Raw genomic sequence first — 22,324 nt, 5'->3', positions numbered from 1 at the left:
CCCACGACATAGGTGTCTGTGCAGGCAAGTTCCAACACAGGGTACATGTGACAGAGAAAATAATAATTGACATTGGGACCATAGAAGGGCAGCCAGACTAGGAAGAGAATCTGAATTACTGAATAAAAGAAGCCCACTACCCAGGCCACCCCCACCATTAGGATACACACCTGCTGGTTCATGATGATCAAATAGTGCAGAGGTTTGCAGATGGCCACTTAACGGTCATAGGCCATCAAAATGAGAAGGATGGCCTCTGTCCCTCCAAAGAAGTGTAATACAAAGAGCTGCACCGTACAGCCATCATAAGAGATGGCTTTCCTGGCAGACAGGCTGTCTACAATCATTTTTGGAGTACTAGAAGAGGAGTATTTATTTATTTATTATTTATTAGAATAATAATAGAATAATTCTAGACTGTGAGCCCGCTGTTGGGTAAGGGACCGTCTCTATATGTTGCCAACTTGTACTTCCCAAGCGCTTAGTACAGTGCTCTGCACACAGTAAGCACTCAATAAATACGATTGAATGAATGAATGAATGAGTAGATGGCGTCTATGAAAGATAAGTATGTGAGGAAGTAGTACATGGGGAGCTGAGATTTTGGCTGGCCTTGATGGTTATGACCATAAGCAGGTTTCCCAAAAGAGTTACCTGATAGATGAATAGGAACAAAAGAAAAGTTTCTGCAACTCTGGATTCTGGGTAAGTCCTAGGAGAATTAATTTGGTCACATTGTTGCCTTTTCCATCGATTCAGTGTTGGTGATGAACATACTAGTGAGCTTGCACGACAGAGAACTGGTTTACCTTTTCAAAGATAAAGATAACTGAATTTCTTTAGTACTGTTTTTTTTTCGCATGGAACCCAAGATACTTTATTTCTACTACATAATATTTCACTTATTCTTAAAACACCTTGGTCCCATTCGACAAAAAGAAAAATCAAGCCATGTAACTTTTGTTATACCACTTAGTTCAGAGCTTGTTAACCAGCATGGCTAGTACCATTGGTAGCATTTCACTTGTATTTTCATCCTTTATTCACCCCTACCTTAGCCCCATAGAACTTATGCATCTACCTGCAATTTATTTATTTATAATTGAGCTCACTGTGAGCAGGGAACATGTCTACCAACTCTGTTATATTGTATTTTTCTAAGCACCTATTAGAGTGCTTGAGCAGCAGTGTGGCCTACTGGAAAGAGCACGGGCTTGGGAGTTAGAGGTCATGAGTTCTAATGCCTGCTCTGCCACTTGTCAGCTGTGTGACCCTGGACAAGTCAGTTATGTCCTCTGTGCCTCAGTTCCCCCATCTGGAAAATGGGGATGAAGACAGTGAGCCCCATGTGGGACAACATGATTACCTTGTATCTACCCCAGCGCTTAGAACAGTGCTTGGCACAAATTAAGCACATAACAAATAGCGTCATCATCAGTGCTCTGCACACAGTAAGTGCTCAATAAATGTGATTGATTGACTGATGGATTTCACAGCACACTGGAGCTCCCGACAGAAGCCATTTTTCTTTACTGAGAAATGATCATAATGATAATAATAATAATAATGGCATTTGTAAAGCACTTACTATGTACCAAGCACTGTTCTAAGCACTGCAGCAGATACAAGGTGATCAGGTTGTCCCACGTTGGGTTCTCAGTCTTAATCCCCATTTTACAAATGAGGTACTGAGGCACAGAGAAGTTAAGTGCATTGCCCAAAATCACGCGGCTGAGAAGTGGCAGGGCTGGGATTAGAACCCACGACTTCTGACTCCCAAGCCCGTGTTCTTTCCACTAAGCCACGAATAGGCTTGTTGAATTATTTTCTTTAGAAAACTGTTGTCTCTTTTTAGTAGACAAGGGGTATTTACTGTTAGGTTAAATTTATTCCCTCCTCTCACTGTGAATGCATCTTGTGGCACATGTTAGGACAAATAAACGTTCCTCTTTCAGTCTATCCTGCTTCTGTGATTCCACTTGAGAGAGACTCCCTTATAGGTAATGGGTTCTATTGGTGAGAGGAAACAAATAGCCACAAGTATTCCTAAAAACGTTCATAATCCATAAAACTACAATCTGTCTGCTTTTTCATTCTCAAAATGAGGGTTTTAATTATTGAATTAACATATTGGATTCTCTTTCTTGTCCTATTATCAATCAGCCATTCAATCAATGGTATTTATCGAATGCCTGGAGTGCTATATTCAATACCTGGGAGAATACAATACAATAGAGATTGTAAACTCGTTGTGAGCAGGGAATGTGTCTGTCATATTGCTATATTCTACTCTCCCAAGCGCGTAGTATAGTACTGTGCACATACTAAATGCTCAATAAATATGAGTAACTGACTAGAGTAGGTAGACCTGATCCCTGCCCACAAGTAGCTTACAAAATGGAGGGGGAGTTAAACATTAAAATAAAGGATAGATGATTATGCCCATAAGTGCTGTGGGGCTGCGATGAATGTCAAAGTGCTGAAAGGTTAGAGACCCAAGCGCAGGTAATGCAGAAGAGAAGAAAAATTGGAGAAGTGGGGTCATAGTCAGGAAAAGCCTCATGGAGGTGACCTGATTTTAGAAGGGATTTGAAAATGGGGAGAGTAGTCCTCTCAGAAAAAAAGGACAGTCACAACAAGAAACATACCTGGGAGTTAACTCCTTTCCTTCCAGGCATAAATTTCTACTCAATCCCGTCTTGGGCTTCTGTTTCCCAGACGAAAACTTGGAAATATGTAGTACTCTTCTTTTAAAGCATTGCCCTTGCCCCTCCCCACTTCATGTTCTCCCTCTTTAACAAATAATTCTCAACTCCTTAGATTCCTTGTATCCTATATCCTGCAATCTTTCTCTCAAACTTTCAATGTCCATCCACTCTTTACATCAATCAGTCACTCATTCATTAAATCGTATTTATTGAGTACTTACTGTGTGCAGAGCACTTTACTAAGCACTCACTCAATCAATCCATGTATTGAATGTCTATTGTCCTGGTATTCCTGGTTCTCCTCCTATCTCTCTGACCGCTCAGTCTCAGTCCCTTTCACAGGCTCCTCCTCTGTCTCACATCCTCTAACTGTGGGGGTCCCTCATGGTTCAGTTCTGGGTCCCCTACTATTGCCCATCTACACCCACTCCCACTCATTTGCTTCCATGGCTCCAACTACCTACCATCTCTATGTGAAAGTTTCCCAGATCTACATCTCCAACCCAGATCTCTCTCCTCATATTTACTTCTGCCTTCAAGACATCTCTACTTAGATGTACCACCGACACCTCAAATGTAACATGTCCTAAACAGCACTATCTTATTTTCCCACCCGAACTCTGTCCTCCCCATGATTTTCCCATCACTGTACACAACACTACCATCCTTCCTGCCTCACAAGCTCATAACCTTGGTGTTATCCTCGACTCAACTCTCTCATTCAACTCAGATATTCAATCTGTCACTAAATCCTGTCCATCCAACCTTTACAACATCGCTAAAATCTGCCTTTTCCTCTCCATCCAAACTGTTACGATGTTAATCCAAGTACTGTCCTATCCCATCTTGATCACTGTATTCGCCTTCTTTCCAACCTCCCTGCCTCCCATTTCTCTCCACTCCAATCCATACTTCATTCTGTTGCCCAGACTACTTTTCTACAAAAAATATTCTGTCCATGATTCCCCACTCTTCAAGAACTTCCACGTCAAACAGGAACTCCTTACCATCAGCTTTAAGGCACGTAATCACCTTGCCCCCTTCTACCTTACCTGGGGAAGCAGTGTGGCTCAGTGGAAAGAGCCCGGGCTTTGGAGTCAGAGGTCATGGGTTCAAATCCCTGCTCTGCTAATTGTCAGCTGTATGACTTTAGGCAAGTCAAATAACTTCTCTGGGCCTCAGTTACCTCATTTGTAAAATGAGGATTAAGACTGTAAGCCCCACGTGGGACAACCTGATCACCTTGTCACCTCCCCAGCGCTTTGAACAGTGCTTTGCATATAGTAAGCGATTAATAAATGCCATCATTATTATTACTGTTACCTCACTTCTTCCTACTCTAACACAGCCCAGACACTTCTCCCCTCTCGTGCTAACCTACTCACTGTACCTTGATCTCGTCTATCTCGTTGCCGACCTCTTGCCCATATTCTGCCTCTATTCTGGTTGCCCTTCTTCTTCATATGCAACAGACAATCACTATCCCCACCTTCAAAGCCTCGTTGAAGGCACATCTCCAAGAGAATTTTCCTGAATAAGCCCTGATTTCCTCCTTTACCACTCCCCTCTGTGTCACCTTTGCATTTGGATTTGCATCACTCCCTCAGATTCACAGCATTTATGTACATAACTGTAATTTATTTATTTGTATCTACCTCAGCGCTTAGAACAGTGCTTGGCACATAGTAAGCACTTAACAAATATCATTATTATTATTATTATTATATTGTCTGTCTCTCCCTCTAGCCTGTAAACTCATTGAGGGTAGGGAACATATCTATTAACTCTGCTATACTACACTCTCCCAAGCGCTTAGTACAGTACTCTACATACAGCAAACACTTAATAAATGTGGTTGATTGGTTGGTTACTGAGTGCTTGGGAAAGGAAAAATATGGGCAATAATTTCTGAAGGGCCAAATATAAATGCAGTGAAAAAGGCATTTTTGAGCACCTGAGATTTCCAATGGACACATAACTATTCCCTGGAGTCGTTTCAAAACTGGCTTTGGATTTGCAACAAATAAGTTCAATTAATAATTTTATTCACAGTTTTATGGGGCTTACTGGTGCCCTAAATAAGTGGTTTTCCAATTAGCTGCCTTGATATAAGCACATGAAGGAGAAACAGACATTCATACGGACTTTACAATCTCCAGACATGATCATCATTAAAGAAAAATGCTGGCCAATAAGAGTTAGAATAAAATTCCTTTGAATGAGATGAAAAAAAAGTAATTGAAGTCATGATCAGCCAGAATGGAAGAGATATATTTGTTAAATGTGCAATACCAAAGTGGATAATTTCCTATGATGTTTGTAGTATTGTCCCCCAACCTCAATAGCTCATTTGCTACATCCAAGCCGTCACTCACATCCAAGCCGTCACCAAAACCTGCCAGTCTCAGCTCTGCAACATTGCCAAGATCCGCCCTTTCCTCTCCATCCATACCGCTACCCTGCTCGTTCAAGCTCTCATCCTATCCCGTCTGGACTACTGCATCAGCCTTCTCTCTGATCTCCCATCCTCGTGTCTCTCCCCACTTCAATCCATACTTCATGCTGCTGTCCGGATTGTCTTTGTCCAGCAACGCTCTGGGCATGTTACTCCCCTCCTCAAAAATCTCCAGTGGCTGCCAATCAATCTGCGCATCAGGCAGAAACTCCTCACTCTCGGCTTCAAGGCTCTACATCAGCTCGCCCCCTCCTACCTCACCTCCCTTCTCTCCTTCTACAGCCCAGTCTGCACCCTCCGCTCCTCTGCCGCTAATCTCCTCACCGTGCCTCGTTCTCGCCTGTCCCGCCGTCGACCCCCGGCACACGTCATCCCCCGGCCCTGGAATGCCCTCCCTCTGCCCATCAACCAAGCTAGCTCTCTTCCTCCCTTCAAGGCCCTACTTAGAGCTAAACTCCTCCAGGAGGCCTTCCCTGACTGAGCCCCTTCCTTCCTCTCCCCCTCGTCCCCTTCTCCATCCCCTCATTGTACCTCCTTCCCTTCCCCACAGCACCTGTAGATATGTATATACGTTTGTACATATTTATTACTCTATTTATTTATTTATTTATTTTACTTGTACATATCTATTCTATTTTATTTTGTTAATATGTTTGGTTTTGTTCTCTGTCTCCCCCCTTTTAAACTGTGAACCCGCTGTTGGGTAGGAACTGTCTCTATATGTTGCCAACTTGTACTTACCAAGCGCTTCGTACAGTGCTCTGCACACAGTAAGTACTCAATAAATACGATTGATTGATTGATTGATTGATTTGCTAAACTACTTTAGCTAGTAGCAGGCGACATATTCCCTCTCAGAGACATACTCATGGATTGACAGATGCATCAGTCACTCTCCTCTCCTATCCATATTTCATTCTGAGCCCAACATTTATTTTTTATTATATTTGTTCTGTGCTTACTATGTGCCAGGCACTATACTAAGTGCTGGGATAGATACATGCTAATCAGGTTGGACACAATTCATGTCCCAAAGTGGGCTCACAGTCCTAATCCCATTTTTACAGATGAGGTAATTGAGGCACAAAGAAGTGAAGTGACTTGCCCAAGGTCTCATAGCAAGCTAAAGACAGGGCAGGGATTAGAACTCAGGTCCTTCTTTCTGCTCTATCCATTAGACCACATTGGTTCTCTAAAATGTTGATCTTTTTAATATGTTGTTCTGCCACATCTCTCTACTCCTCAAAAACCTCCAATGGTTTTTCAGTTCTCTCCACATTAAGTAGGGACTCCTAATCGTTGGCTTTAAAACACTCAATAAACTCAGTCCTTCGTACTTATCCACTCTCTTTCCTCACTGCATCCAAAGAGCACTCTTCGCTCCTCCCAGACGGTGCTGCATTCTTTTGTCTTCTGCTAGGGATCACTTTCTCATGTTTTTTCTTTCTGCCTGGAACTCCCTTCCTCTGCAAATCCTACAGAACCTTCTTCCCCTCGTCCTCCAACTCCCCAATTTCAAAGTTTTACTGAAATCATATCTCTGATAAAGAGATCTACTCTGATTAATTATTTCCTCTCTTCAGGCTATGTTTCTTTCAATTGCCATCTCAGCACTTCGGTGCCATCGGAGTACCTACAAACGCAAGCTTCCATAACACTTATGTCCACATCTTATATAATAAATTCTTCAAGCATTAATTCATGTAGACCTCCCCTTTTGCTCTTTCCTCCTCTCTCTACATTGTTTCAGTATCTATTTTCCTTCCTAAAATGCAAGCTCCTTAAGTGCAAGAACCATGTCTGTTAATTCCATTGTACTCTCCCAAGTGCTTAATACAGTGCTCTGCACACAGTAGGTGCTCAGTAAATTGATCAATTTATAGTATCCTGATTGCTCCAAGATAAAACCAAAGTGTGACTTCTTTTGCTTGGGAGGAGTGATTAAAGACCCATCCAAATGCTCACTTCCTGTGCCTTTGTAGATATGGATTTCTTCCTCTGTTCCCTGTTCACCCAACTCCAGCAACGGCTTGCCCCAGTTACAGTCTCCTTGAGGTAGAACAGACACAAGCCTAACACGGTTAACGTGGAACTGGTGGCCACTCTCCAGCCACAACCATGTTTCTCAGCCTCGTTTTCTTACCCCTAACAAAGATACCAAATTCTAGAAACTAGAAAAACACCAGGTCGGAGATTCCATAACATCCCAGGTGGCTTCTGGATAAACGCAAACGTAATCTGAGATCTCATTTCTTGGAGTAAAGTCTGGATTTAGAGCAGCAATGAATTTTAGTCCTATTTCCTTTGATTGCCAATCTTTCTCTGCAATAGTAGGTCAAGATCCTCCTCTCAGAACATCTGGATCCTTTATGAAGGAGGACTTCTAAGTGCACTAAAAACTTGGTGACTTCTCCAGGTCAGTCAGAAAGAATATAGTTTGCCCGGACTGTGACAAACATCTCTACCGGACTCGATTTGTCCATCCTTGCTCTAGGTCTGCCCTGAAGCAGAGTCATTAGGTTCACTGTTTCTCTTCTCACATTTAAACTGGATTCTGCAGATATTCAGGAACCTCATGACATTCTGTCCAATCAGCCTCATGGGATTATGACCAGTCTCCCCTAGCGGAAGGTTTGCCCAAGATTATGCCAAACTGAATTTTGCTTTAGAAAAATGAATATAGATGCAAGGGAGGAAAAACATATTTTCACTGGATTTTGATCCCAAAAGAGAAATCCTTTCTGTTCCCCTTATGATCATCATCAAATTGCCAATCACCAGAACCTTGCAATCAAATATCCACTGGTGATTTAGAGGAGATAGCTGAGAAAAATTTTGGAGGGAAATTTTCCAGCTCATTTGTCTATGTATTTCAAGCAAAAGAGAATGCTCACTTGCTTGCCTGACTTGCATCTCTGATTTCACACATTTGTCAAGTGAAGACAACATCAGTGGGCACTTTAGGTTGATAACATTGTTAATAGCCACAATCAATCAATGGTATTTATTGAGCACTTCCTCTGAGCAGAGCATTGTACTAAGTGCTCGGTAGAGTAAAATATAACAGAGTTGGAAGACACATTCACTGCCCACAACAAGCTTATAATCTAGAGGACAAAAGAGTTGAATCTGACAAATAGAATGCTTCCTTAGGAAAGGAGCCAGTGCTACATCTTGGCAACAGGAAGCAAAATTATCAGTTCAGAAAACAAAAACAAAGATGAAGAGAGGACAGGATCTATTAAAACTAATCCATTTCAGGTTGATTTAACATTTGGTCTTATTATACATGGTAAATCCACTTGGTGTTACTGAATGTTCTATTTTGTTCTCTAACAGATTTCTCTTTAAATTCAGGCAAAAGTTGGGCTTGCACTCCAACCTTGCCTTCCTGCTTGCCTGATAGGCAAGAGTCTTTCTGATGGGCAGCTTAGTCCAGATTCACCAGTCGTATTCATGGATGCTCCCTGTTCTGTTCCCAAACCTACCCAATCCTTGGCCCCCAGTGACCGCATTTTGTGGGGGAGGAATATTTCACACCCACAGAGAACCTTTCCTCAAGGGTATTACACGGATTTAGCCAAAAATAATGCATTAATTCTGACAGAATGCACGGATGAAAATATTGTTCACAAATGCCAGCTCATCTACACTGAAGGTCTATGTAGATAACATCCACTTAAGAATGGGAATCAGTCAGCAGTACAGATGGTGTCCCATTAAAGTGGTCTTTCAAAGCACACAAGGCCCCAGGTCACTTGGTATCTTCCTGTAGACTTCATTCTCCTATTACTAATGTCAACGTTCTCACTGTACCTCAATCTCATCTATCTCGCAATCGACCTCTCACCCACATCTCGCCTCTGGTTTGCAATGCTCTTCCTTTTCATATCCAACAGGCTATTACTCTCCCCCTCTTTGAAGTCTCATTGAAATTACATTTCTTCCAAAAAGCCTTCCCTGACTAATCCCTCCTTTCCTCTTCCACTCCATTTTGCGTCACCTTGACTTGCTCCCTTTATTATTTCTCCCTCCCAGCCCCACAAAACTTACATACACATCTATAATTTTATTTATATTAACGTCTGTCTCCCCCTCTAGACTTAAAGCTCATTGTGTGCAGGGAATGTGTCTGTTATAATGTTATATTTTACTCTCCCAAGCGCTAAGTTAAGAGCTCTGCACACAGTAAGCACTCGATAAATATGATTTCCTGACTGGCTGAAACCACATCCCTTATGCTCTACTATGTCTTGGTGAAAAGAGGTAAGAAACTGTCGAGTTTGTTTTTTTCTTTTGTTTTGTAATGTTTTATTTTTTAATGGTATTTTTTGGTGCATACTGTATGCCAGGCATTCATTAATTCATTCAATTGTATTTATTGAGTGCTTACTGTGTCTAAAGCACTATACTAAACTAAGCACGTGGGACAGTATGGTAAAACAACAAGCAGAGACATTCCTTACCCACAAAGAGCTCATAGTCCAGATGGGGAGAGAGATATTAATAGAAATAAATAAATAGGTATATAAATAAATAAATAAATCACGGTATATAGAGGCCCTGTAATAAGTGTTGGGGTAAGTACAAGCTAATCAGGTTGGATACAGTCCACATCCGACATGGGGTTTACTGACATAATCCCCATTTTATAAATGAGGTCACTGAGACACAGAAAACTGATTTACACAAGGACCTAAAGCAGACAAGTGGCAAAGCCAGGTATAGAACCCAAGTCCTCCCAGGTTGCTTCAGTTTGCATTCTAGAACTGAGAAATCTTCCAAAGGATTCGTCAACTCATTAGCAAGACTCATTAGCAAGTTGTAAATCACCCCCTTTAACAAGATGGAGGTCAATTTGGTAGGGGAGCCCAGGTACATCCATAATCCAATCAAATACCTCTTAGGCAAATAACACCACCCGTCAACCCCTTCTCTGTCTGTCACATACCTGCTGCTGGTTAAAGAGTTAATATCATTTCAACATATTCCAACACTTATCTGCTGCTTTGGGACAGTCACTTCACTTCTCTGAGCCTCAGTTACCTCATCTGTAAAATGGGGATTGAGACTGTGAATCGTGCATGGGAAAGGGATAGCAACCAACCCGATTTGCGTATGTACTTAGTACAGTGCCTGGCACATAGTAAGCCCTTAGCAAATATCACAATTATAATTATCATTACTATTTCATATGTATCCTGCTGAGGATACCGTGGAGGCCATACCCTTTCGGGGACTCGGTAGTGAGTGCAAGAAACTGACAAGTATGACCTGGCACCAGGATCAGCAGGAAGGGAGAATTGGGCTCTTGAGATATTAATCATAATAATGGCATTTACGAAGTGCTTACTATGTGCAAAGCACTGTTCTAAGAGCAGGGGAGGTTACAAGGTGATCACGGTATCCCACGGGGAATTCACAGTCTTAATCCCCATTTCACAGATGAGGAAACTGAGGCACAGAGAAGTGAAGTGACTTGCTCAAAGTCAAACAGTTGACAATTAGCCGTGCCGGGATTTGAACCCATGACCTCTGACTCCAAAGCCCGGGTTCTTTCCAGCAAGCCACGGGATATGCTACAAATAACTAGAGGGAGCATGTCCAGCAGGATCTAATATTTGGAGACCCATTTGTAAGCAAATTTTGAAATTGAAGTTTACAAGTAAGGTGTGATTCTTCCCCTCTTACTTGAAAGAACATCTCAACTCTTCCTTCTATCCCTCTCCATCTCTATAGGAGGTTTGCATTTGGTTACTTCAGAGAATTGATTGGCCACTCACAACCAGCAAGTCCTGGCTACTTGCTGGCCAAAGTAAGGCCTCTCGAAGCATTGAAAAATCAATGAGGTAAAAGGCTATGTCTGGGGCATTTTGGGGGAGCTAAGGAATGCTGGAGCAAATCACCAAAGCCCTATCCCTGCCTATCTATTTCCCAGCCCAAATCATTCCCCCAAGAGAATTAAAGCATCTCAGCATCTCTGAATCCAGGTTTAGGGGCAGGGAAGGTGTTCTCCACCACTCCCTTGTGACAGCTACCGAACATGGAGAAGACGACTTCGTTGACTTGACTCTTGGATCACCCACTCTCTCTGCCAACAATCAATTAATCAATCAATCAAAGAATCGTATTTATTGAGTGTTTACTGTGTGCAGAGCACTGTTCTAAGCACTTGGGAGAGTGTAATACAAGAGAATTAGCAGGCACATTCCCTGCCCATAATGAGCTTACAGTCTAGATGTGGAGACTGACATTAATATGAACATGAAATATGGGAGAGAAGGGTGACTGTGCTTGTCTGCGTGTATGATCTACTTATTTCAGTGTCAAGCATCTTCTTGATCAATAGTGGGGAAATTTCTCCTCAAAAAATCAACAGAAAATCTATTTTAACAAATTTCTGCAAATACCAATAAATTAATTTGGTACTGAGACATTTATGGGTGATAACAGTCACTTTCCTGCACCATACCTCTTCCATGAAGCTTTTCACTTCTGAATTTCTCAGAATGTATGTTTAGGGGTTTAACATGGGACTTATAATAGAATAAAATACTGCTGTCAGTCATTGATGGACAGGGTTGGATGTAGGTTACAAACACACACAAAGATAAAATGTACTAAAAATAAGATAACAGTGATGTGGGTAGTGCAAGTGAAACAGCTGTGCATCTCCCCTCAGACCTGAGAGATTTCAAGGAAGTTAAAATGACAAAATGAGAGACAAGAAGTATTGCAAAGATTGATTCACTGTAGTGACAACTAAAAGACCAAATATGTGGGTGAGCCCCAAGTTGGACAAGGGACTGTGCCCAGTCTGATTTGCTTCTACCCATCCCGGCACGTAATACAGTGTCTGGCACAGAGTAAGAGCTTAATAAATACCATAATGATTACTATTTTTTATCTAGGTGGTCTGTCCATTGCCTCTCTTTCCTGGTCCAGCCTGCAGATAGAGGCTCCTCATTGCTGGGAATTTCTAGACTGAGTAGGAAGACTTGGGAGACTTCCCAGAAGCAGCTGTCAATCACCTGGGGTGGTCCTGCCATTCTGAATGGCAGAGATTGGAAGGCTCTCTATTCTATCAAAAGCTCTCAAGGGAAGTGCACCATTCAATGAACACCTTTTGTGAACTTCAATGTTGGATGAACCACTGGCAGATGTTTTGTCCACAGTAGGAATTCACCTTGATGATGTTTTTATCCCCAAGAGTCTCTTCAGAGTCTGAACCCCAGTCAGGCTCACATGGAAGATGATAAATTCATTGGGGGACTGCAGCAATCCTCTCTGAATTCAAAGAATAGACATAGCATCAGGGACAGTCCAGTGAAATGATGCAGCCTTGTAGGTTGTTATTGCTCAAAACATATCCACAGGGTGATGAGCCCTCTCAGATAAATTAGGTGACTTGCGCCAAAGTCAGACAGCTGACAATTGTCGGCAGAGCAGAGATTTGAACCCACGACCTCTGGCTCCAAAGCCCGTGCTATTTCCACTGAGCCACGTTACTTCTTTTGACACCAAGCTCATTATAGGTACGGAACGTGCCTGCCAACTCTGATGAATTCTACATTTCCTTGTGCTGTACACCTTAGGAATATGAGCAGTAGAGTGTGTCGGGAACAGGGACTACCGTGCTCAGCAGAAAGAAACTAGCCAGTAGTAGCAGTTGGCGTGTAGATCCACGTTCCCGGTAAATGGGAAGAGAACATCCGAGCCAAGAACACTCACAGGAAACCAGGGCTGTAATGTGATTCAAGGAATCACCTCCTAATGCCGGGAAAGTAACAAAGACTGGTACCATATTCTGTTGGAAAGGAACACTCATGAAAAAGGAGAACAAAGGCTAAATTTGGATAGATGAGAGAATCTCAAGAAATCACGCCAACAGGGGAGGGCGGAAGGAAGAAAGGCAAGAAGGAAGGCAGGAAGGAAGGCAGGAAGGAAGGCAGGAAGGAAGGCAGGAAGGAAGGAAGGGAGGGAGGGAGGGAGTAATAAAGAAAGAGAGCTATAATGAGAGAAATACAATGAATGAAAGAGAAAGAATGAGTGAAAGGAAGAAAGAAATTGAGAATCAATCAGTCCAATTTTTCTGAGTGCTTACTGTGTGCAGGACATTGTAATAAGCGCATGGGGACAAGAACATAACAACATAACAGACAAAATTTCCTGTCCACGATGAGCTTACAGTCCAGATAATGATATAAATGAATCATACAACGGAAACCCCTGCCCACCCCCACGCCTACTATGATTTCCACCCAGAGATGTATCACCTGAGTGATACAGTATGGATGTCGTGGACGGCCCTATTGAGAGGGAATCCAACCAGCAGTCAGAACCTAGTTGCCATGTTTAGCATGATTTTCAGCACCTGCGCGGGGTCGAAACCTATGGGGTCGTACCAGAGAAAGGATTCATCAAAACAGAGCCTTGATCCCGACAACTAGTCATAAATCAATACCACCTTCTATGACAATTAGCCCCCTGTCTAAACGCAAGTGCCATAGCAACCCCTCCCTCACCTGCGTTAGTTCAACCTTCTGCTCTGCCCCAAAACAACTTCTCCATCCTTTATGACGCTGATCATGTCCAAAACACAACACCTCCCCTTCCCACTCATAGCCAGCTCTCTCCTGTCTGCCTGCCCTTCCTGCCACTGTCGATGACGCTATCTTTCTCTCTGTATGACAACTCCATAGCGTTGGCAAGCGCCTTTGCTCTGCTGCCTCAATCAACCCACATATTGAGTCTCTCACCAGATCCTGAAGCTATATCTCCCTGACATTGCTGAACTCTGCTCGTTCCTCTGCAGACCAACTGCTAAAACGCTCATTGAAGCCTTTACCAAAGGTTTCACCTTCATTACTGCAGCAGGCTTCTAATGCCCTCCCAACCCGATAACAGTTTCAACACTCATTGGAATCCAAAGCTTGGTTTGAAGAGATGGAATGACTTCCAAAAAGAGGTAAGTCATTTGTAATCCCTTCAGGTCAAACGCAGCCAGGCCAAGGCTGCCCCTTCCCCTGCCTCTAAGATGAGGGCAACGGTGTTTTGCTTTTGATCAGTGTACATTCCAGTTATTCAGCATGGGACACACGAGATAGAATGATCACTATAATAGCACTGTATTGCAAAACTCCTTTCTCTAGGATGTTAAGGGAGAAGGCCTTACAGTGGTATATTAGGACATATATTAGGTCATAGTTACGATCATGCACAGTAGGTGACCACGGAGCAGAGCCCCAGCCCTCCCAAAACCCATCCCAGCCCTAGGATTAGGGTGTTTTGCTCCAAATCGATGTAAAGTCCCTTCTGTAACACAGGAGACAGAGACATAACTGTAACTAAAATAGCACTTTATTTAAAAAACCCTTACGCCGCACAAGCAGCGTAGATGTTCATAGAACACTTGTTTCAGGGAAGCCCATGACAACAAAGGTCCTCAGTGCGGACCCCAGGCGAGCACTTTATTAAAAAAACTCTTTTCTCTAGGATGTGAAGGGAGAAGGCCTTGCAGTGTATGTGGGGGCATAGGAGTTGCGATCATGCTGACTAGGTGACCACGGATCAGAGCCCCAGCCCTTCCAAAACCCACCCCAGCCCTACGATGAGGGCAATAATGTTTTTGCCCCAAATCGAGGTAAAATCCACTTCTTCAACACAGGAAACAGGGACAAAACTGTAACTAAAATTTACATAACCATAACTGCAACATAACTGTAACTAAACTTTATTGAAAAACCCCTTAACCCCCACAAGCCACGCACGTGATCATAAAAAGGCTTTCAGAGGAGCCCATTCCAACAAAGGTCCTCAGTCCGGACCCCAGTTGGGCTCCCCAGGGGCCGCCTCAGTCGGTCAGCGCCCACCCTGAGAGGAGGCAGTGCCCGTTGGCCCGGACACTTCCAGCCGAACATTCAGTCTCGGCAATGTCCCCCGGTGATGTCGCTCGCGGTTTCGGCTCCTGGACTTCTCCCACACCCACTCGAGCACTAGAACCTCTTGGCCCAGTGGGTCTTGTTGGTCGGTCTGCGTTCCCCTCTGCTCCGCCAGAAAGCCTTCCCGTGTGGGCTGGGCGACCTCCTGCAAAGGCTGGGGCCTGAACCAGGGAGAAGGCCCCCGAGCCGCTTCCCGCAGGCCGGAGCTTCCATGGCCTCCCTCGGCCTCGGCGCCAGGGAGCAGGGCCAGGACATCTGCCGGGAGGCCCGTGCGGAGGCACAAGTCCCATCCCAGGAAGGAACACAGCCAGTCGCAGCAAAGGCTCCCGCCCGGGAACCAAGGAGCCGTGGGAAGCTTCCGAAGGCCGGGCCCGGCGCCCCCATGGGCTCCGCGGGCCCTCAGCCCATCTTCTTCCCCGGCTGATTCTTCCCGCTTCTCTCTGGGCCTCGGCTCCTCCGCCTCCTCCACTTCCACCTCTTCCGGGCTGACGGGGTCCTGCTCCTCCATCTGCGTTCCCTTCTCCTTGCTCCACGCATCCTCAGGATTTTCTTCTGTCTCCTGCTGGACCAGCTCGCCACTCGCCTCACTGACCATCTCCTCCGCCCACTCCGGCTCCCCCTCCTCCGTCTGTGTCCCCTTCTCCTCAGTCTGCCATCCCTCGGGACTTTGTTCTGTCTCCCGGAGGTCCTGCTTGCCGTTCTCATCCCAATATATTCCCCGCATCCTCTCCAACTCTAGAGCCATTTCCTCGAATGGGTCACGTCCTTCTGCCTGGGTTTCCTCCTCATCCCTCCACAGTTTCTCCTGCCTTTTCTGACCTTCCCCCTGTCGCACCAGGTCATCCTCTTTCTGGACCACAGAACGGAGTGTGTCCCCCTCCGCAGGTACCTGAGGCTCTTCCGGCCATCTGTGCTCTTTCAGGCCTTCCTGGGCCTCGGCTTCTCCGTCTCGGGTTCTGTGGTCCTCCCACAGGTCGGGGCTTCCAAAGAGTTGGCGGCAGTAGATCCGCCCCACGCAGCAACAGCGTTGCTCGCAGCAGTGCTCCGGGGCCGGAGTGGATTCTCCGAAGATGATGCCACAAAGGCGTCTCTGTGACGCGGAGATCTTCATGTTTCTATCCGGGTCCCTCTCGCAGTCTGCACCGGTCCAGGAAGCGACGAATGGAGAACTACCGCGAAGTCCCAACTCTCAGTATTTATGGACCCTCTTCCCGGCACCGAGGCTCTTCAGAGACAGAGGTGTGAATCCGTGTTTCTGTGCCACGCCTTCCTAGTTTGCTGGAATAGAGAGAATGTGTTCCCTCTTCTCGGAAGTCCCATGTGTGAAGGAGTCAGTGTTCTCACCTTTAACCCATAGGTCATTCTCTCTTGCGTGAGCATTCACCCAACTTCCACCTTTTCTCCACATCTTTTTCCAGGTTTGTGGTGTAATTTGAACGGACCACTGCCTTACCTAAATTTTTCTAATTTTAACCTGTCTTCCCGTGTCCCAAAAGATGTGCAGGTGCCGGAATACCCTAAACTCTATGTATGTAGATATGCATACACATATTTTCATAGTATTTTAAGATTCCTCTAAATCTTAGTTCGCTGGAATACAGAGAGAATGTGTTCCCTCTTCTGGGAAGTTCTATGCGTGAAGGAGGCAGAATTCACACCATAGGTCATTCACTCTGGGGTGAGAACTCACCCATCTTCAACCTCTTTTCCAAATCTTTTTCCAAGCTTGTGGTGCAATTTGAAAGGACTATGGCCTTACCTAAATCTTTCTACTTTTGACCTTTCTCGTTTCCCCTCTTCTGTGGAATTGCCAGAATCCCCGGACTCCTTTTCTTTATATATATATGTATGTATACATATATATATATATATATATGGACAAATATATTTTCATAGTTTATTAAGGTTCCACTATATATCTCCAAATGAGCACTTTAAGTTTCAAGAGTTGGACGGTGCCCTCCTAGAACAAAAATAATGATGATAATGATGATATTTGCTAAGCGCTTACTATATGCCAAGCATAAAATAATTTCACTCAAATCATACTCACTATTGATCAAATAAAACTGATGAAATAAAACTCTTTAATTAGAAACTTTTGACTAGAAAAATTGGAAAATGTGTTTTCACAAGGTGTAGAGCGCCTCATGGTTTGCCACTTGAATTTCCAATGAAAGTTATTATAATCCGTTAGGTGATTTAAAAGAAAACATTTAAGCTGTAGAGAAGGCAAGAGTTTCAGTTGCGAATAAATGAATACCCACCACATGTTCTAATTCTACAGTGACATATCAGGATTAATTGCCCCTGGACAACCGTTCCTCAGGGTGGGGTAGCAGGAGATTTAGAGATTCTTATCCCATTGGATACCCCATACTTTCCATCCCATTTTTCATGAAAATACATTCCGCATATAATGCTTGATATGCTTTTGGGTTTGACTAGTTAGCATATCATGACATTGAGTATCTCTGCCATGAGAAGCAGCGTGGCTCAGTGGAAAGAGCCCGGGCTTTGGAGTCAGAGGTCAGGGGTTCAAATACCAGCTCCGCCAGTTGTCAGCTGTGTGACTTTGGGCAAGTCACTTAACTTCTCTGTGCCTCAGTTACCTCATCTGTAAAAGGGGGATTAAGACTGTGAGCCCCACGAGGGACAACCTGATCACCTTGTAACCTCCCCAGCGCTTAGAACAGTGCTTTGCACATAGTAAGTGCTTAATAAATGCCATCATTATTATTATTATTATGAGCAAAGGAAGGCCTAATTACTCAAGAAACTCTTTAATTAGAAACTTTTGTATAGAAAAACTGGAAAATGTGCTTTCACAAGATGAAGAACACCTCATGGTTTGTCACTTGAATTGCTAATAAAAATTATGGTATGTATCAATGCTATGTCTTGTTAAGAACTAGTACTTCAATACATTACTGGTGAAAATCTATTCATTCAATCTATTTATTGAGCGCTGACTGTGTGTAGAGCACTGTACTAAGCGCTTGGAAAGTACAATTCGGCATCAGAGACAATCCGTATCATGGAAAAATATAGTCCGTTCTGAAAGTGTTTATAATGTCGATAATCTGATAGATGATTTCAAAGAGTTGAGCTTTAAAAAGGTAAGGTTTCAGCTGAGAATCAATGTCCATCATATGTTCTAATTCTACAGAATTCTAATTTAATCGACATGTTCCAGTGGCTTCCCTCCGCAATCCCTAGAGAGACACAGTCCCTGGTGGCAGAAGGGCTGATGATGGGAGAAGTCTCTCTCCCTTGTCCTGACCTGAGCTGATTTGAGCAGAGCCAGGTGCTGAACCTAGGGGATAAGGGACGCAGGTGAGTGGGGCCGGGAATGCAGCCGCAGGCCAGGTCCCCAACTGGAAACATTGCCAACTCCCATTTCATCCATCTCCTGTCTTGTCTTCTCTTCTTTGAATATGGTCCCACCCCCACCAAACATACTCCTGCACCTTTCCTGAGACACATTTCAGCATGGCTTAATGGAAAGAGCACAGGGCCTGGGAGTCAGAAGACGTGAATTCTCACCTTGGATCTACCACCTGTCTGCTGTGTGGCCTTGAGTAAGTCACTTTACTCATTAGTGCCTAAATTCACTCATTTATACAATGGGGATTAAAACTGTGAGCCCCACATGGGACAACCTGATTACACTGTATCTACCCCAGCGCTTCCAACAGTGCTTAGCACATAGTAAGCACTTAACAAATGCCATTATCATTATCATTACTATTACCCTGGACAAACGGATAAGGTAGTGGGAGAGGTGACTGAGAAAAGGAATGTCACTGTTTATCGCAACCCAAGGGGAGGGTGTTCCTTCTCTTTGCTGTCAATCTCTTCCTGGATCGACCGCTCTTTGATCAGCAGGTTCCAGCTTTTGTCCTTGGAGATTTTGATGCAGTGAGCGTCTTTTAATTTAATTCTAATTCAGTCGAGATGTTCCGGTGGCTTACCCCCACAATCCCTAGAGAGACACAGTTCCTGGTGGCAGAAGGGCTGCTGATGGGAGAGGTCTCTCTCCCTTGTCCTGACCTGACCTGATCTGAGCAGAGCCAGGGACTGAACCTAGGGTATGAGGGATTCAGATGGGGCCGGACATGCAGCCGCAGGCCATGTCCCCAACTGGAAACATTGCCAACTCCCATTTCATCCATCTTCCGTCTTCTCTTCTTTGGATATGGTCCCACCCCTGCCAATCATACTCCAGCACCTTTCCTGAGACACATTTCAGCGTGGCTTAATGGAAAGCGCACGGGCTTGGGAGTCAGAAGACGTGAATTCTCAATCAATCAATCGTATTTATTGAGCGCTCACTGTGTGCAGAGTATTGTACTAAGCGCTTGGTAAGTACAAGTTGGCAACATACAGAGACAGGATCTACCACTTGTCTACTGTATGGGCTTGGGTAAGTCACTTTACTCATTTGTGCCTAAATTCACTCATTTCTACAATGGGGATTAAAACCGTGAGCCCCACGTGGGACAACCTAATTATACTGTATCAACCTCAGTGCTTAAAACAGTGCTTGGAACGTAGTAAGCGCTTAACAAATACTATTATCATTATTATTACTATTATCCTGGACAATGGGACAAGGTAGTGGGAGAGGTGACTGAAAAAAGAAGTGTCAGGGTTTATCGCAACCCGAGGCTAGGATGTTCCTTCCCTTTGCTGTCAATCTCTTCCTGGATCGACCGCTCTTTGATCAACAGATCCTAGCATATGTCCTTGGAGATCTTGATGTGGTGAACGTCGTTTAATTTAAAGCCTAGAGTCAGTGGAGGGCTGTGATCTGGTGATGTGAAGGGAGAAGGATTTGCGATGTTGGTGGAGTGGTGCGGTGGGACACCGTGATGCCATCATGCCGAACTGCGTATGGCATCGCCACGTAGGAGAGGTGGAATGACTTCAAAAATGTGGTAAATCCTTTGTAATCCCTTCAGGGCAAACGCAGCCAGGCCAAGGCCTTCCCCTGCCTCTAGGATGAGGGCAACGGTATTTACCTTTGCTCTTGATCAGTGTACATTCGTTATTCAGCATAGGACACACGAGATAGAATGATCACTAAAATTGCACTTTATTGCAAAACTCTTTTCTCTAGGATGTGAAGGGAGAAGGCCTTACAGTGTATGTGGGGGCATAGAGTTGCGATCATATTGACTAGTGAGCACGGAGCAGAGCCCCAGCCCTCCCAAAACGCACCCCAGCCCTACGATGAGGGCAATAATGTCTTTGCCCCAAATCGAGGTAAAATCCACTTCTTCAGCACAGGAGACAGGGACATAACTGTAACTAAAATAGCACTTTATTGAAAAACCCCTTAACCCCCACAAGCCACACACGTGATCATAAAAAGTCTTTCAGAGGAGCCCAAGCCAACAAAGGTCCTCAATCCAGACCCCAGTCGGGCTCCCCGGGGGCCGCCTCACTCGGTCAGCGCCCGCCCCGAGGGGAGGCAGTGCCCGTTGGCCCGGACACGTCGAGCAGAACATTCAGTCTTAGCAATGTCCCCCGGTGATGCCGCTCGCCGTTTCGGCCCCCGGCCTTCTCCCACACCCACTCGAGCACTAGAACCTCTTGGTCCAATGGGTCTTGTTGGTCTGTCTGCGTTCCCCTCTGCTCCGCCCGCCATCCTTCCCTCGAGGGATGGGCGGCCTCCTGCAAAGGCTGGGGCCTGTCCCCGCGAGGAGGCCCCCGAGCCGCTTCCCACAGGCCGGAGCTTCCATGGCCTCCCTCGGCCTCGGCGCCAGGGAGCAGGGCCAGGACATCGGCCGGGAGGCCCGTACGGAGGCACAAGTCCCATCCCAGGGAGGAACACAGCCAGTCGCAGCAATGGCTCCCGCCCGGAAACCAAGGAGCCGTGGGTAGCTTCCGAAGGCCGGGCCCGGCGCCCCCATGGGCTCCGCGGGCCCTCAGCCCATCTTCTTCCCCGGCTGATTCTTCCCGCTTCTCTCTGGGCCTCGGCTCCTCCGCCTCCTCCACTTTCACCTCTTCCGGGCCCACGGAGTCCTGCTCCTCCGTCTGCGTTCCCTTCTCCTTGCTCCACGCATCCTCAGGAGTTTCTTCTGTCTCCTGCTGGACCAGCTCGCCACTCGCCTCACTGTCCATCTCCACCGGCCACTCCGGCTCCCCCTCCTCCGTCTGTGTCCCCTTCTCCTCGGTCTGCCATTCCTCGGGACTTTGTTCTGTCTCCCGGAGGTCCTGCTTAACGTTCTCTTCCCAATACATTTCCCGCATCCTCTCCAACTCTAGAGCCATTTGCTCCAGTGGGCCAAGTTCTTCTGTTTGGTTTTCCTCCTCATCCCTCCACAGTTTCTCCTGCCTTTTCTGACCTTCCCCCTGTCGCACCAGGTCATCCTCTTTCTGGACCACAGAACTGAGCCCGTCCCCCTTCGCAGGGACCTGAGTCTCTTCCGGCCATCTGTGCTCTTTCAGGCCTTCCTTGGCCTCGGATTCTCCATCCGGGGTTCTCTGGTCCTCCCACAGGTCGGGGCTTCCAAAGAGTTGGCGGCAGTAGATCCGGCCCTCGCAGCAACAGCGTTGCTCGCAGCAGTGCTCCGGGGCCGGAGTGGAGTCTCCGAAGATGATGCCACAGAGGCGTCTCTGTGGCGCAGAGATCTTCATGTTCTGTACGGGTTCCGCTCGCAGTCTGCACAGGTCCAGGCAGCGACGAATGAAGAACTACCGCGAAGTCTCAACTCTCAGTATTTATGGACCCTCTTCCCGACACCGAGGCTCTTCAGAGAAAGAGGTGTGAATCAGTGTTTCTGTGTCACGCCCTCCTAGTTCGCTGTAATAGAGAGAATGTGCTCCCTCTTCTGGGAAGTTCCATGTGTGAAGGAGTCAGTGTTCTCACCTTTAACTCATAGGTCATTCTCTCTTGAGTGAGAACTCACCCAACTTCCACATTTTCTCCACATCTTTTTCCAAGTTTGTGGTGTAATTTGAAAGGACCATTTTTCTACTTTGACCTGTCTTCTCGTGTCCCAAAAGATGTGCAGTTGCCACAATACCCCAAACTCTATGTATGTATATATGTATACACATATTTTCATAGTATTTTAAGATTCCTCTAAATCTCTCCCAAATGAGCACTTTGTTTCAAGAGTTTGACAGTGCTCCCCAGCAAAATGATTCTGCTCTAATCATTAAAATTATAAATCATTAAATTGATAAATTATCAATTTATCATTCTAGTG

General features: G+C 45.3%; 1 protein-coding gene across 1 annotated transcript; it reads right to left on the bottom strand.

Annotated features, from left to right (window-relative positions):
* Nucleotides 1-20,558: 20,558 nt before the first annotated feature.
* On the bottom strand, nt 20,559-21,749 carry LOC119923269. The gene has a single exon (XM_038742727.1). It carries the CDS (start codon nt 21,747-21,749, stop codon nt 20,559-20,561), a length of 1,191 nt encoding a protein of 396 aa, XP_038598655.1.
* Between the last annotated feature and the right edge of the window lie 575 nt (nt 21,750-22,324).

The sequence above is a fragment of the Tachyglossus aculeatus genome, unplaced genomic scaffold (assembly GCF_015852505.1).
Source record: "Tachyglossus aculeatus isolate mTacAcu1 unplaced genomic scaffold, mTacAcu1.pri scaffold_166_arrow_ctg1, whole genome shotgun sequence".
In the NCBI taxonomy this organism is placed as follows: domain Eukaryota; kingdom Metazoa; phylum Chordata; class Mammalia; order Monotremata; family Tachyglossidae; genus Tachyglossus; species Tachyglossus aculeatus.
Note: the sequence above shows the minus strand (reverse complement) of the source record. Positions and strands in the feature narration are given on the sequence as shown.

What these genes read in the sequence shown, in the direction of transcription:
- LOC119923269 (XM_038742727.1), bottom strand. Translation starts at nt 21,749, where the DNA reads ATGAAGATCTCTGCGCCACAGAGACGCCTCTGTGGCATCATCTTCGGA.